The 16064-nt window shown below is 53.8% G+C and overlaps 1 protein-coding gene across 1 annotated transcript in view; it reads left to right on the top strand.

The window, feature by feature from the left end:
• LOC309801647 (Golgi-associated RAB2 interactor protein 4-like) overlaps positions 1-16064 on the top strand; it is a gene marked incomplete at both ends in the record, with an annotated part of 87443 nt that extends 71379 nt beyond the window's left edge. The window contains 2 exons of the mRNA XM_082646728.1: positions 12539-13118; positions 16053-16064. Coding sequence (XP_082502854.1) covers positions 12539-13118; positions 16053-16064 — 592 coding nt within the window. The remainder of the gene's footprint in view (positions 1-12538; positions 13119-16052) is intronic.

Here is a 16064-nt window from a genome sequence, read left to right as displayed (position 1 = left end):
TAAGCCCGTGCGCCACAACTACTGAGCCTGTGCTCTAGAGCCCGTGAGCCACAACTACCGAAGCCCGCACGCCTAGAGCCCGTGCTCCCCAGCAAGAGAAGCCCAAAATAAATAATAAAATAAATTTACGGGAAAAACAACACGTGCATAGCCCTTAGCTGTTTATAAAGTTCTTGAATGTGTGTGCCCCCTTCCGATTCTCACGTCTTTCCACTTTGCGGATAAGCAAGCGGAAGTTCAGAGCATTTGAAGGACTTGCTCAAGGTGGCAGGTGATGGTGCAGAGAGGGAGCTACCTCAGTGCAACAACTTTCAGACAGTGTGCCACCCCGGTCCCGCACAGAGGTACACAGATGGTGGAGGAGACAGGACAGCACGAGTCATGATCACAACTCTGAGTGACAAATACAATGAGAGACGTGTGTTTGGGGACTGGATCTATTCAGAGGAGGGGGTCTGGGGCATGGGAAGGAGTTCTGGGTTAGGGAAGGCTTCACAGGGGAACTGGCACTCACCATCGTCCACGTTTACTGAGATTTTATGAAAGGACAGAGTAAGGACCGCCACTGCCAACTCTGCCCTATTCGATACAATTAAACCATGAGCTTAAATGGTTCAAATTGATCCCATCGTCTTACATTGCTATAGATTTCATCCAGTAGCTGAATTTGGGGGAGGAAAAGAAAAAGGACCCACACAAAACTTTCCCACTTGAAGACATTTTTATTTTGGTAACGCACCTGAGTCCCTGGCAGGATGGGCCTGTCCTCCGCGGGGGCAATGGGGTGTTTGTGAGAGGATGGGGGCCCTGCCCTGAGGGGGCAGCTGGGGGATGAGGCAAAGGGCTCTGTGACAGTGATAGGTCACAAAGGGCTTTGTGACACTGATAGGTCACAAAGGGCATCAGAGGATAAATAGGCTGTGCCAGGGGGTTAGGCTGACAAAGTGGTTACTTCTCTCACTAGGACGGAAGTTCACCACAGCCTCTTGGGGAGATAAAAACCCAGAAGCAGAAGTGAGGTGAGGCGGAGGGGGAGCCTACCGTACCTCTCGACACACTTGAAGAGATTCGGCCTGGGCTCCAGGCACCCTACAGTGTCCCAACTGTGATCATCTGTGCCCCTACACACACCCCTGCCTCTGGGAGACCCGGAGGCAAACGTGGGGGCCTGTGGGGCGGGCTTGGAAGACCTGCCACAGGGCCGCGTGTGTGACGCAGGAGCATCACAGCTCGCTCTTCTGCCAGTGAGGCCGAGGGAGGGAAGGGCCAGGGAGCCGCCTTAACCGCGCTGCCTGTCGTGATCAAAGACAGCCATGAGTGGGGACTCTCTGCTCCCGTATCACACGGCCCGGAGCAGCACCTGGGTGGACCTGTTCAACACCACCACGGGGAAGCTGCAGCAGCAACTGCACAAGGGCGAATACGACCATTTCAAGTACGCGCCGATATTCGAGAGCGACTTCATCCAGGTCACGAAGAGGGGAGAAGCGATTGACGTGCACAACTGGGGCGGCCTGGTGACCATGGGCATCACATCCACCAGCCCCGTCCTCCCGCTCCCAGACATCATGCTGCTGGCCCAACGGGCCACCGGCTGTGAAAAGCACGCCGAGCGCAGCCAGGCCACCAAGGGCAAGAGCCACAAGGCTGCAAAGACCTTAGAGCTCACCTGGCTCCTTCCCTTGGAGTTCGTGAGGATCTCCACTCACAATCGTGAGAAACAACAGCTGCGCGTGAAGCTTGCCACTGGCCGCTGCTTCTACCTGCAGCTGTGTCCCCCTCTGGACGCGCGGGAAGACCTCTTCGCCGAGTGGGAACAGCTGATTTACCTCCTGCGACCACCAGTGGACAGTGAAAGCAACACCTATGCCGTTCCCGTCTGGGACATGCCCTGCATGCCTGTGTTCGAGGAGGAGCAGGACGGGAGGAGCCCGGCCGTGGAGGATTTCCAAGGAAAGGGGCATCAGGTCCAGGTGAACGTCAGCAGCCTGCACACGTGCCCTGAGGTGGCCGGGGCCACGCCTGCAGCTTTTGCTGGGGGGCACGGAATCCAACTGGACTCCCACAAGCCCGATACCATGCCCGATGTGGCCACTGCGAAAGCAAAACCTACTACAGGGCTCGACAAAGCGTCAGCATCGCAGTCAACGATTAAGGTGGAGACAGCAGGGGCGGCAGGAGGCACCGCAGCGGGTGCTTTGAGCACGGCAGTGATCAAGTCTCCTGCCGCTGAAGAGCGGAGCACGGCCATAGCAGCCACAGCCAGCGACGGGCCCGGAGGAAGCAAAACCAACAGAGCCACTGGGGACACTGCCACAACATCCCTGAGGAGCGGGAAAACGGCCTTGGCAGGTGCTGAGAACAATTCAGAGTATGCTTCCAGCACGTCCACCAGCCTCTCCCCAGGGGCCGGCATGACTGTGGTCGGAGCAGAACCTACCAGCAAGACTGTCAAAGCAAGAGCCGACAAGGACGATGAGGGGACCCTCGTCTCAAGCTTGCCACAGGAAGGCAAAGTGAGCGAACAGGATGGCAGCTCACAGAGAGTGTCCCAGGCCCGCAAGGGAAGAAGGGAGAGGAGGGAGCACTGGGGAGAGGACAGAGCTCTGACGAGCCCCAAGCTCTGCAGTTCCGTGGAAAGCCACCACAAGGCAGCGGGGAGCAAGACAATCCCCAAAGCAGCTGGCCCGTGCTCAGGCGGCCGCAGAGCCACTAGAGAGGACCAAAAGGCCAAAGGCCACGGCAGCCCGGGGGGCAGCGAGCAGGGCGCTGCTCCCAAAGGCATCAGCCGTGCTCCTATCACCAGTGAGTCCAAGACATCGCACAAATCGGGCAGGAGCTTATCTCCAGCGCGTTCAGGTCCCACCACCAACATACTCAGCAGGATCAGCTCTTTCTTCAGGAATGTGAGAGCCAGACTTACAAAAAAGACAGTGGCCTCATCACGAAATAAACATGGGAGCATCCTGGCGGAGCCAGTGGAAGGGACCCTAGTGGAGGCCATGACAGAGACAGCAGAGAGTGGCCAGGGCCTGGAAATCACTGGTGTGACATCTGAGACCATGGAGCCAGTGACCGTTGAAGCCCATCAATAGGACCTAGAGCTGGGAGCTGCAAAGGGGAACAGGGCTCTGGGAAATACCCCTGGAGAGCCCATTTCAGCTTCCTTACTGCAATTTAAATAAAAAAACATACAGTCTGAGAACGCATGCAGTGTTTTGTCTGAATTTCTAGGTCCCGAAGCCCAGCCGTAGCCTCACAGTGGATTCTGTGATGTCAGCTGTGCCACAGTCTGAGACCCAGTGTCCAGGCAAGGGCAGCCCCGCCTCACACGCATGCTCAGCGCCAACAGCACTGCTCCATCTGGCTTCCACTCCTTTCTGGCTTTGCCCCCCAGGGCCATGGCTCAAAGTCAGACTATGGTCTGGGAAGCTCTCCTTCACTATCCCGCTATTCTTATTTTTTTTTTTTTTTTTTTGCGGTACGCGGGCCACTCACTGTTGTGGCCTCTCCCGTCACGGAGCACAGACTCCGGACGCGCAGGCCCAGCGGCCATGGCTCACGGGCCCAGCCGCTCCGCGGCCTGTGGGATCTTCCAGTACCGGGGCACGAACTCATGTTCCCTGCATCCTCAGGTGGACTCTCAACCACTGCGCCAGCAGGGAATCCACCCCCTATTCTTTTAATAAACACTTATTCCCACTGAAGGTCTGTGAACAGAGCCAGAACAGGACTCATGTCCCCTCGGGCTATTCAGTGGACAGAAATAAGGGCGGCAGTATTAGCTAGCAATCAGAACAGCAAGCACTCTCATCTAGACTTAGCCGTTCCCTGCCCAGGTATATACCCTGGAGAAACACAAATGGTCTAAGAAACAACTCTGAGAATGTTTAGAGCAAAAATAACTTAACAGCACAACACGGGCAACAGCCCAAATTTCCATCAGCAGAATTCATACAGCAGGATAGGATGAGATTGGCATATTCAATAGTGAAAAATAAATGAGCTACACACATTAGCATAGATCAACTTCTCATGGTTTTTAAAAACATCAAAAGAATGGGATACAGTTCCACTCATGGAACCATTCTGAAACAAGCTCAAACAACGGATTGCATAGGGTCCATGTTTAAAAAAACGGTAGCTAAACCTGAGGGAAGAGTAAACACAAAATTGAGGACAGTTTACTCTAGGGTGGAAAGGCTAGCTCAAGGAGGTTGACACAAGGCTGTTAGTGCTGCTGGGAATTGTTCTGTCTCTGAAGCAAGATGGTAGGTACACAGGTGTTGTAGTTTTCACATTTTACTAACTCTGAAATCAGGATGGTCCTACAATCACCGTGGCAGTTGTGATGAAGTTATTGGCCAATGCCTTTCTCTTTTAATCACTTGTATTTATGCACAAAAATGATGTCAGAAAGGCTTGGCATCTTTAAAGGACATTTATTTAAGGTAAAGTACAAGAACACTTGTTTGGTTATTAGGAAAAGAAGGAACGATATGCCTATTTTACAGATGAGAACACTGAGGCTCAGAGAAGGTAACCTGCTGCAGTCGCACAATGGGATCTTTGCAGAACAGTGATCCACCAGCCCACTTCTCTATGCAAAGCCCTGTCTGTAGTATGCGAAGGAAGCAAGCAAACAAGCCTGAGCTAGGACCAGCACAAGAACCCGCGGCACCACCATCCTTACCATCATGTTCCAACACTACAGAGATGAGCATCAATTTTACTAGATTGAGGGGAGGGAGGGGTGGGGGCCGGGAGCCGGTTTTCGAACTTCAGTGAGCTCACAGCTCTTAGCTGGCCTTATCTCGAGAGCATCCAGTCCACCCTTGAGCTGTGTCTGGCTCCCAGGCTTCTACCTCTAGCCTCTGGCATGACCCGGGCTGCGGCCAGAAACAGGCTCCCACCTGGAATTCCAGCGTTCACTCCTGGAACGTCCAGCATCCAGTCCTCCTCCAGCCACTAATTCAACTTTTGAATGCCCTGCTCACAAGGGTTTCTCCACACCAAATCTGCAGGAACTTTTTTCTTCTGGGGCTCCAAAACCAAATCCTTAAACCTCACATGAGGGAGAGTATTTGTTAGGTCAGAGCATCCTTGTTGATTGGACCTCCAGTTTGTGACTTCCACAGACCTCATCACGGGAGGCTGGGGAGAGGTCTCTTCTGTTGGTGGACGGAATGGTGGGCACTTGGTGGGGAGCACTGATGAGAAAGGGAGCCAGCCCAAGACCTACACATATGCACTGTTTCCCCTGGCCAAACAAGGTTCCTGACCCCAGAATTAACCCAGAGTTTCCCAGAAGACTAGGAGCTGCAGGGAGCCGCAATTAATGCTTTACTCTCCACCAGCTTTTCCTTGGACCCAAGGAGGAGAAATTACAGAAAGATCACATCACACTCCTTTGATCTGATGATTTCCACACAGGCAAGTGCAGGGAAACACTAGTCTGAAGGAAGAAAATGCATTAAAAACACGTGCACAGGGACTTCCCTGGTGGCGCAGTGGTTAAGGATCCGCCTGCCGACGCAGTGGACCCAGGTTCGAGCCCTGGTCCAGGAAGATCCCACATGCCACGGAGCAACTAAGCCCGTGCGCCACAACTACTGAGCCTGTGCTCTAGAGCCCGTGAGCCACAACTACCGAAGCCCGCACGCCTAGAGCCCGTGCTCCCCAGCAAGAGAAGCCCAAAATAAATAATAAAATAAATTTACGGGAAAAACAACACGTGCATAGCCCTTAGCTGTTTATAAAGTTCTTGAATGTGTGTGCCCCCTTCCGATTCTCACGTCTTTCCACTTTGCGGATAAGCAAGCGGAAGTTCAGAGCATTTGAAGGACTTGCTCAAGGTGGCAGGTGATGGTGCAGAGAGGGAGCTACCTCAGTGCAACAACTTTCAGACAGTGTGCCACCCCGGTCCCGCACAGAGGTACACAGATGGTGGAGGAGACAGGACAGCACGAGTCATGATCACAACTCTGAGTGACAAATACAATGAGAGACGTGTGTTTGGGGACTGGATCTATTCAGAGGAGGGGGTCTGGGGCATGGGAAGGAGTTCTGGGTTAGGGAAGGCTTCACAGGGGAACTGGCACTCACCATCGTCCACGTTTACTGAGATTTTATGAAAGGACAGAGTAAGGACCGCCACTGCCAACTCTGCCCTATTCGATACAATTAAACCATGAGCTTAAATGGTTCAAATTGATCCCATCGTCTTACATTGCTATAGATTTCATCCAGTAGCTGAATTTGGGGGAGGAAAAGAAAAAGGACCCACACAAAACTTTCCCACTTGAAGACATTTTTATTTTGGTAACGCACCTGAGTCCCTGGCAGGATGGGCCTGTCCTCCGCGGGGGCAATGGGGTGTTTGTGAGAGGATGGGGGCCCTGCCCTGAGGGGGCAGCTGGGGGATGAGGCAAAGGGCTCTGTGACAGTGATAGGTCACAAAGGGCTTTGTGACACTGATAGGTCACAAAGGGCATCAGAGGATAAATAGGCTGTGCCAGGGGGTTAGGCTGACAAAGTGGTTACTTCTCTCACTAGGACGGAAGTTCACCACAGCCTCTTGGGGAGATAAAAACCCAGAAGCAGAAGTGAGGTGAGGCGGAGGGGGAGCCTACCGTACCTCTCGACACACTTGAAGAGATTCAGCCTGGGCTCCAGGCACCCTACAGTGTCCCAACTGTGATCATCTGTGCCCCTACACACACCCCTGCCTCTGGGAGACCCGGAGGCAAACGTGGGGGCCTGTGGGGCGGGCTTGGAAGACCTGCCACAGGGCCGCGTGTGTGACGCAGGAGAATCACAGCTCGCTCTTCTGCCAGTGAGGCCGAGGGAGGGAAGGGCCAGGGAGCCGCCTTAACCGCGCTGCCTGTCGTGATCAAAGACAGCCATGAGTGGGGACTCTCTGCTCCCGTATCACACGGCCCGGAGCAGCACCTGGGTGGACCTGTTCAACACCACCACGGGGAAGCTGCAGCAGCAACTGCACAAGGGCGAATACGACCATTTCAAGTACGCGCCGATATTCGAGAGCGACTTCATCCAGGTCACGAAGAGGGGAGAAGCGATTGACGTGCACAACTGGGGCGGCCTGGTGACCATGGGCATCACATCCACCAGCCCCGTCCTCCCGCTCCCAGACATCATGCTGCTGGCCCAACGGGCCACCGGCTGTGAAAAGCACGCCGAGCGCAGCCAGGCCACCAAGGGCAAGAGCCACAAGGCTGCAAAGACCTTAGAGCTCACCTGGCTCCTTCCCTTGGAGTTCGTGAGGATCTCCACTCACAATCGTGAGAAACAACAGCTGCGCGTGAAGCTTGCCACTGGCCGCTGCTTCTACCTGCAGCTGTGTCCCCCTCTGGACGCGCGGGAAGACCTCTTCGCCGAGTGGGAACAGCTGATTTACCTCCTGCGACCACCAGTGGACAGTGAAAGCAACACCTATGCCGTTCCCGTCTGGGACATGCCCTGCATGCCTGTGTTCGAGGAGGAGCAGGACGGGAGGAGCCCGGGCGTGGAGGATTTCCAAGGAAAGGGGCATCAGGACCAGGTGAACGTCAGCAGCCTGCACACGTGCCCTGAGGTGGCCGGGGCCACGCCTGCAGCATTTGCTGGGGGGCACGGAATCCAACTGGACTCCCACAAGCCCGATACCATGCCCGAATATGGCCACTGCGGAAGCAAAACCTACTACAGGGCTCGACAAAGCATCAGCATCGCAGTCAACGATTAAGGTGGAGACAGCAGGGGTGGCAGGAGGCACCGCAGCGGGTGCTTTGAGCACGGCAGTGATCAAGTCTCCTGCCGCTGAAGAGCGGAGCACGGCCGTAGCAGCCACAGCCAGCGATGGGCCCGGAGGAAGCAAAACTAACAGAGCCACTGGGGACACTGCCACAACATCCCTGAGGAACGGGAAAACGGCCTTGGCAGGTGCTGAGAACAATTCAGAGTATGCTTCCAGCACGTCCACCAGCCTCTCCCCAGGGGCCGGCATGACTGTGGTCGGAGCAGAACCTACCAGCAAGACTGTCAAAGCAAGAGCCGACAAGGACGATGAGGGGACCCTCGTCTCAAGCTTGCCACAGGAAGGCAAAGTGAGCGAACAGGATGGCAGCTCACAGAGAGTGTCCCAGGCCCGCAAGGGAAGAAGGGAGAGGAGGGAGCACTGGGGAGAGGACAGAGCTCTGACGAGCCCCAAGCTCTGCAGTTCCGTTGAAAGCCACCACAAGGCAGCAGGGAGCAAGACAATCCCCAAAGCAGCTGGCCCGTGCTCAGGCGGCCGCAGAGCCACTAGAGAGGACCAAAAGGCCAAAGGCCACGGCAGCCCGGGGGGCAGCGAGCAGGGCGCTGCTCCCAAAGGCATCAGCCGTGCTCCTAACACCAGTGAGTCCAAGATCTCGCACAAATCGGGCAGGAGCTTATCTCCAGCGCGTTCAGGTCCCACCACCAACATACTCAGCAGGATCAGCTCTTTCTTCAGGAATGTGAGAGCCAGACTTACAAAAAAGACAGTGGCCTCATCACGAAATAAACATGGGAGCATCCTGGCGGAGCCAGTGGAAGGGACCCGAGTGGAGGCCATGACAGAGACAGCAGAGAGTGGCCAGGGCCTGGAAATCACCGGTGTGACATCTGAGACCATGGAGCCAGTGACCGTTGAAGCCCATCAATAGGACCTAGAGCTGGGAGCTGCAAAGGGGACCAGGGCTCTGGGAAATACCCCTGGAGAGCCCATTTCAGCTTCCTTACTGCAATTTAAATAAAAAAACATACAGTCTGAGAACGCATGCAGTGTTTTGTCTGAATTTCTAGGTCCCGAAGCCCAGCCGTAGCCTCACAGTGGATTCTGTGATGTCAGCTGTGCCACAGTCTGAGACCCAGTGTCCAGGCAAGGGCAGCCCCACCTCAAACGCATGCTCAGCGCCAACAGCACTGCTCCATCTGGCTTCCACTCCTTTCTGGCTTTGCCCCCCAGGGCCATGGCTCAAAGTCAGACTATGGTCTGGGAAGCTCTCCTTCACTATCCCGCTATTCTTATTTTTTTTTTTTTTTTTGCGGTACGCGGGCCACTCACTGTTGTGGCCTCTCCCGTCACGGAGCACAGGCTCCGGACGTGCAGGCCCAGCGGCCATGGCTCACGGGCCCAGCCGCTCCGCGGCCTGTGGGATCTTCCAGTACCGGGGCACGAACTCATGTTCCCTGCATCCTCAGGTGGACTCTCAACCACTGCGCCAGCAGGGAATCCACCCCCTATTCTTTTAATAAACACTTATTCCCACTGAAAGTCTGTGAACAGAGCCAGAACAGGACTCATGTCCCCTCGGGCTATTCAGTGGACAGAAATAAGGGCGGCAGTATTAGCTAGCAATCAGAACAGCAAGCACTCTCATCTAGACTTAGCCGTTCCCTGCCCAGGTATATACCCTGGAGAAACACACATGGTCTAAGAAACAACTCTGAGAATGTTTAGAGCAAAAATAACTTAACAGCACAACACGGGCAACAGCCCAAATTTCCATCAGCAGAATTCATACAGCAGGATAGGATGAGATTGGCATATTCAATAGTGAAAAATAAATGAGCTACACACATTAGCATAGATCAACTTCTCATGGTTTTTAAAAACATCAAAAGAATGGGATACAGTTCCACTCATGGAACCATTCTGAAACAAGCTCAAACAACGGATTGCATAGGGTCCATGTTTAAAAAAACGGTAGCTAAACCTGAGGGAAGAGTAAACACAAAATTGAGGACAGTTTACTCTAGGGTGGAAAGGCTAGCTCAAGGAGGTTGACACAAGGCTGTTAGTGCTGCTGGGAATTGTTCTGTCTCTGAAGCAAGATGGTAGGTACACAGGTGTTGTAGTTTTCACATTTTACTAACTCTGAAATCAGGATGGTCCTACAATCACCGTGGCAGTTGTGATGAAGTTATTGGCCAATGCCTTTCTCTTTTAATCACTTGTATTTATGCACAAAAATGATGTCAGAAAGGCTTGGCATCTTTAAAGGACATTTATTTAAGGTAAAGTACAAGAACACTTGTTTGGTTATTAGGAAAAGAAGGAACGATATGCCTATTTTACAGATGAGAACACTGAGGCTCAGAGAAGGTAACCTGCTGCAGTCGCACAATGGGATCTTTGCAGAACAGTGATCCACCAGCCCACTTCTCTATGCAAAGCCCTGTCTGTAGTATGCGAAGGAAGCAAGCAAACAAGCCTGAGCTAGGACCAGCACAAGAACCCGCGGCACCACCATCCTTACCATCATGTTCCAACACTACAGAGATGAGCATCAATTTTACTAGATTGAGGGGAGGGAGGGGTGGGGGCCGGGAGCCGGTTTTCGAACTTCAGTGAGCTCACAGCTCTTAGCTGGCCTTATCTCGAGAGCATCCAGTCCACCCTTGAGCTGTGTCTGGCTCCCAGGCTTCTACCTCTAGCCTCTGGCATGACCCGGGCTGCGGCCAGAAACAGGCTCCCACCTGGAATTCCAGCGTTCACTCCTGGAACGTCCAGCATCCAGTCCTCCTCCAGCCACTAATTCAACTTTTGAATGCCCTGCTCACAAGGGTTTCTCCACACCAAATCTGCAGGAACTTTTTTCTTCTGGGGCTCCAAAACCAAATCCTTAAACCTCACATGAGGGAGAGCATTTGTTAGGTCAGAGCATCCTTGTTGATTGGACCTCCAGTTTGTGACTTCCACAGACCTCATCACGGGAGGCTGGGGAGAGGTCTCTTCTGTTGGTGGACGGAATGGTGGGCACTTGGTGGGGAGCACTGATGAGAAAGGGAGCCAGCCCAAGACCTACACATATGCACTGTTTCCCCTGGCCAAACAAGGTTCCTGACCCCAGAATTAACCCAGAGTTTCCCAGAAGACTAGGAGCTGCAGGGAGCCGCAATTAATGCTTTACTCTCCACCAGCTTTTCCTTGGACCCAAGGAGGAGAAATTACAAAAAGATCACATCACACTCCTTTGATCTGATGATTTCCACACAGGCAAGTGCAGGGAAACACTAGTCTGAAGGAAGAAAATGCATTAAAAACACGTGCACAGGGACTTCCCTGGTGGCGCAGTGGTTAAGGATCCGCCTGCCGACGCAGGGGACCCAGGTTCGAGCCCTGGTCCAGGAAGATCCCACATGCCACGGAGCAACTAAGCCCGTGCGCCACAACTACTGAGCCTGTGCTCTAGAGCCCGCGAGCCACAACTACCGAAGCCCGCACGCCTAGAGCCCGTGCTCCCCAACAAGAGAAGCCCAAAATAAATAATAAAATAAATTTACGGGAAAAACAACACGTGCATAGCCCTTAGCTGTTTATAAAGTTCTTGAATGTGTGTGCCCCCTTCCGATTCTCACGTCTTTCCACTTTGCGGATAAGCAAGCGGAAGTTCAGAGCATTTGAAGGACTTGCTCAAGGTGGCAGGTGATGGTGCAGAGAGGGAACTACCTCGGTGCAACAACTTTCAGACAGTGTGCCACCCCGGTCCCGCACAGAGGTACACAGATGGTGGAGGAGACAGGACAGCACGAGTCATGATCACAACTCTGAGTGACAAATACAATGAGAGACGTGTGTTTGGGGACTGGATCTATTCAGAGGAGGGGGTCTGGGGCATGGGAAGGAGTTCTGGGTTAGGGAAGGCTTCACAGGGGAACTGGCACTCACCATCGTCCACGTTTACTGAGATTTTATGAAAGGACAGAGTAAGGACCGCCACTGCCAACTCTGCCCTATTCGATACAATTAAACCATGAGCTTAAATGGTTCAAATTGATCCCATCGTCTTACATTGCTATAGATTTCATCCAGTAGCTGAATTTGGGGGAGGAAAAGAAAAAGGACCCACACAAAACTTTCCCACTTGAAGACATTTTTATTTTGGTAACGCACCTGAGTCCCTGGCAGGATGGGCCTGTCCTCCGTGGGGGCAATGGGGTGTTTGGGAGAGGATGGGGGCCCTGCCCTGAGGGGGCAGCTGGGGGATGAGGCAAAGGGCTCTGTGACAGTGATAGGTCACAAAGGGCTTTGTGACACTGATAGGTCACAAAGAGCATCAGAGGATAAATAGGCTGTGCCAGGGGGTTAGGCTGACAAAGTGGTTACTTCTCTCACTAGGATGGAAGTTCACCACAGCCTCTTGGGGAGATAAAATCCCAGAAGCAGAAGTGAGGTGAGGCGGAGGGGGAGCCTACCGTACCTCTCGACACACTTGAAGAGATTCAGCCTGGGCTCCAGGCGCCCTACAGCGTCCCAACTGTGATCATCTGTGCCCCTACACACACCCCTGCCTCTGGGAGACCCGGAGGCAAACGTGGGGGCCTGTTGGGCGGGCTTGGAAGACCTGCCACAGGGCCGCGTGTGTGACGCAGGAGCATCGCAGCTCGCTCTTCTGCCAGTGAGGCCGAGGGAGGGAAGGGCCAGGGAGCCGCCTTAACCGCGCTGCCTGTCGTGATCAAAGACAGCCATGAGTGGGGACTCTCTGCTCCCGTATCACACGGCCCGGAGCAGCACCTGGGTGGACCTGTTCAACACCACCACGGGGAAGCTGCAGCAGCAACTGCACAAGGGCGAATACGACCATTTCAAGTACGCGCCGATATTCGAGAGCGACTTCATCCAGGTCACGAAGAGGGGAGAAGCGATTGACGTGCACAACTGGGGCGGCCTGGTGACCATGGGCATCACATCCACCAGCCCCGTCCTCCCGCTCCCAGACATCATGCTGCTGGCCCAACGGGCCACCGGCTGTGAAAAGCATGCCGAGCGCAGCCAGGCCACCAAGGGCAAGAGCCACAAGGCTGCAAAGACCTTAGAGCTCACCAGGCTCCTTCCCTTGGAGTTCGTGAGGATCTCCACTCACAATCGTGAGAAACAACAGCTGCGCGTGAAGCTTGCCACTGGCCGCTGCTTCTACCTGCAGCTGTGTCCCCCTCTGGACGCGCGGGAAGACCTCTTCACCGAGTGGGAACAGCTGATTTACCTCCTGCGACCACCAGTGGACAGTGAAAGCAACACCTATGCCGTTCCCGTCTGGGACATGCCCTGCATGCCTGTGTTCGAGGAGGAGCAGGACGGGAGGAGCCCGGCCGTGGAGGATTTCCAAGGAAAGGGGCATCAGGACCAGGTGAACGTCAGCAGCCTGCACACGTGCCCTGAGGTGGCCAGGGCCACGCCTGCAGCTTTTGCTGGGGGGCACGGAATCCAACTGGACTCTCACAAGCCCGATACCATCCCCGAATATGGCCACTGCGAAAGCAAAACCTACTACAGGGCTCGACAAAGCATCAGCATCGCAGTCAACGATTAAGGTGGAGACAGCAGGGGTGGCAGGAGGCACCGCAGCGGGTGCTTTGAGCACAGCAGTGATCAAGTCTCCTGCCGCTGAAGAGCGGAGCACGGCCATAGCAGCCACAGCCAGCGACGGGCCCGGAGGAAGCAAAACCAACAGAGCCACTGGGGACACTGCCACAACATCCCTGAGGAGCGGGAAAACGGCCTTGGCAGGTGCTGAGAACAATTCAGAGTATGCTTCCAGCACGTCCACCAGCCTCTCCCCAGGGGCCGGCATGACTGTGGTCGGAGCAGAACCTACCAGCAAGACTGTCAAAGCAAGAGCCGACAAGGACGATGAGGGGACCCTCGTCTCAAGCTTGCCACAGGAAGGCAAAGTGAGCGAACAGGATGGCAGCTCACAGAGAGTGTCCCAGGCCCGCAAGGGAAGAAGGGAGAGGAGGGAGCACTGGGGAGAGGACAGAGCTCTGACGAGCCCCAAGCTCTGCAGTTCCGTGGAAAGCCACCACAAGGCAGCGGGGAGCAAGACAATCCCCAAAGCAGCTGGCCCGTGCTCAGGCGGCCGCAGAGCCACTAGAGAGGACCAAAAGGCCAAAGGCCACGGCAGCCCGGGGGGCAGCGAGCAGGGCGCTGCTCCTAAAGGCATCAGCCGTGCTCCTATCACCAGTGAGTCCAAGACCTCGCACAAATCGGGCAGGAGCTTATCTCCAGCGCGTTCAGGTCCCACCACCAACATACTCAGCAGGATCAGCTCTTTCTTCAGGAATGTGAGAGCCAGACTTACAAAAAAGACAGTGGCCTCATCACGAAATAAACATGGGAGCATCCTGGCGGAGCCAGTGGAAGGGACCCGAGTGGAGGCCATGACAGAGACAGCAGAGAGTGGCCAGGGCCTGGAAATCACCGGTGTGACATCTGAGACCATGGAGCCAGTGACCGTTGAAGCCCATTAATAGGACCTAGAGCTGGGAGCTGCAAAGGGGACCAGGGCTCTGGGAAATACCCCTGGAGAGCCCATTTCAGCTTCCTTACTGCAATTTAAATAAAAAAACATACAGTCTGAGAACGCATGCAGTGTTTTGTCTGAATTTCTAGGTCCCGAAGCCCAGCCGTAGCCTCACAGTGGATTCTGTGATGTCAGCTGTGCCACAGTCTGAGACCCAGTGTCCAGGCAAGGGCAGCCCCGCCTCACACGCATGCTCAGCGCCAACAGCACTGCTCCATCTGGCTTCCACTCCTTTCTGGCTTTGCCCCCCAGGGCCATGGCTCAAAGTCAGACTATGGTCTGGGAAGCTCTCCTTCACTATCCCGCTATTCTTATTATTATTTTTTTTTTTTTGCGGTACGCGGGCCACTCACTGTTGTGGCCTCTCCGTCACGGAGCACAGGCTCCGGACGCGCAGGCCCAGCGGCCATGGCTCACGGGCCCAGCCGCTCCGCGGCCTGTGGGATCTTCCAGGACCGGGGCACGAACTCATGTTCCCTGCATCCTCAGGTGGACTCTCAACCACTGCGCCAGCAGGGAATCCACCCCCTATTCTTTTAATAAACACTTATTCCCACTGAAGGTCTGTGAACAGAGCCAGAACAGGACTCATGTCCCCTCGGGCTATTCAGTGGACAGAAATAAGGGCGGCAGTATTAGCTAGCAATCAGAACAGCAAGCACTCTCATCTAGACTTAGCCGTTCCCTGCCCAGGTATATACCCTGGAGAAACACACATGGTCTAAGAAACAACTCTGAGAATGTTTAGAGCAAAAATAACTTAACAGCACAACACGGGCAACAGCCCAAATTTCCATCAGCAGAATTCATACAGCAGGATAGGATGAGATTGGCATATTCAATAGTGAAAAATAAATGAGCTACACACATTAGCATAGATCAACTTCTCATGGTTTTTAAAAACATCAAAAGAATGGGATACAGTTCCACTCATGGAACCATTCTGAAACAAGCTCAAACAACGGATTGCATAGGGTCCATGTTTAAAAAAACGGTAGCTAAACCTGAAGGAAGAGTAAACACAAAATGGAGGACAGTTTACTCTAGGGTGGAAAGGCTAGCTCAAGGAGGTTGACACAAGGCTGTTAGTGCTGCTGGGAATTGTTCTGTCTCTGAAGCAAGATGGTAGGTACACAGGTGTTGTAGTTTTCACATTTTACTAACTCTGAAATCAGGATGGTCCTACAATCACCGTGGCAGTTTTGATGAAGTTATTGGCCAATGCCTTTCTCTTTTAATCACTTGTATTTATGCACAAAAATGATGTCAGAAAGGCTTGGCATCTTTAAAGGACATTTATTTAAGGTAAAGTACAAGAACACTTGTTTGGTTATTAGGAAAAGAAGGAACGATATGCCTATTTTACAGATGAGAACACTGAGGCTCAGAGAAGGTAACCTGCTGCAGTCGCACAATGGGATCTTTGCAGAACAGTGATCCACCAGCCCACTTCTCTATGCAAAGCCCTGTCTGTAGTATGCGAAGGAAGCAAGCAAACAAGCCTGAGCTAGGACCAGCACAAGAACCCGCGGCACCACCATCCTTACCATCATGTTCCAACACTACAGAGATGAGCATCAATTTTACTAGATTGAGGGGAGGGAGGGGTGGGGGCCGGGAGCCGGTTTTCGAACTTCAGTGAGCTCACAGCTCTTAGCTGGCCTTATCTCGAGAGCATCCAGTCCACCCTTGAGCTGTGTCTGACTCCGAGGCTTCTACCTCTAGCCTGTGGCATGA

This window comes from Mesoplodon mirus (genome assembly GCF_964341445.2).
Source record: "Mesoplodon mirus genome assembly, contig: SUPER_3_unloc_19, whole genome shotgun sequence".
NCBI classification, from domain to species: domain Eukaryota; kingdom Metazoa; phylum Chordata; class Mammalia; order Artiodactyla; family Ziphiidae; genus Mesoplodon; species Mesoplodon mirus.
The sequence above is the reverse complement of the archived record's forward strand: the minus strand, read 5'-3'. Positions and strand labels throughout refer to the sequence as shown.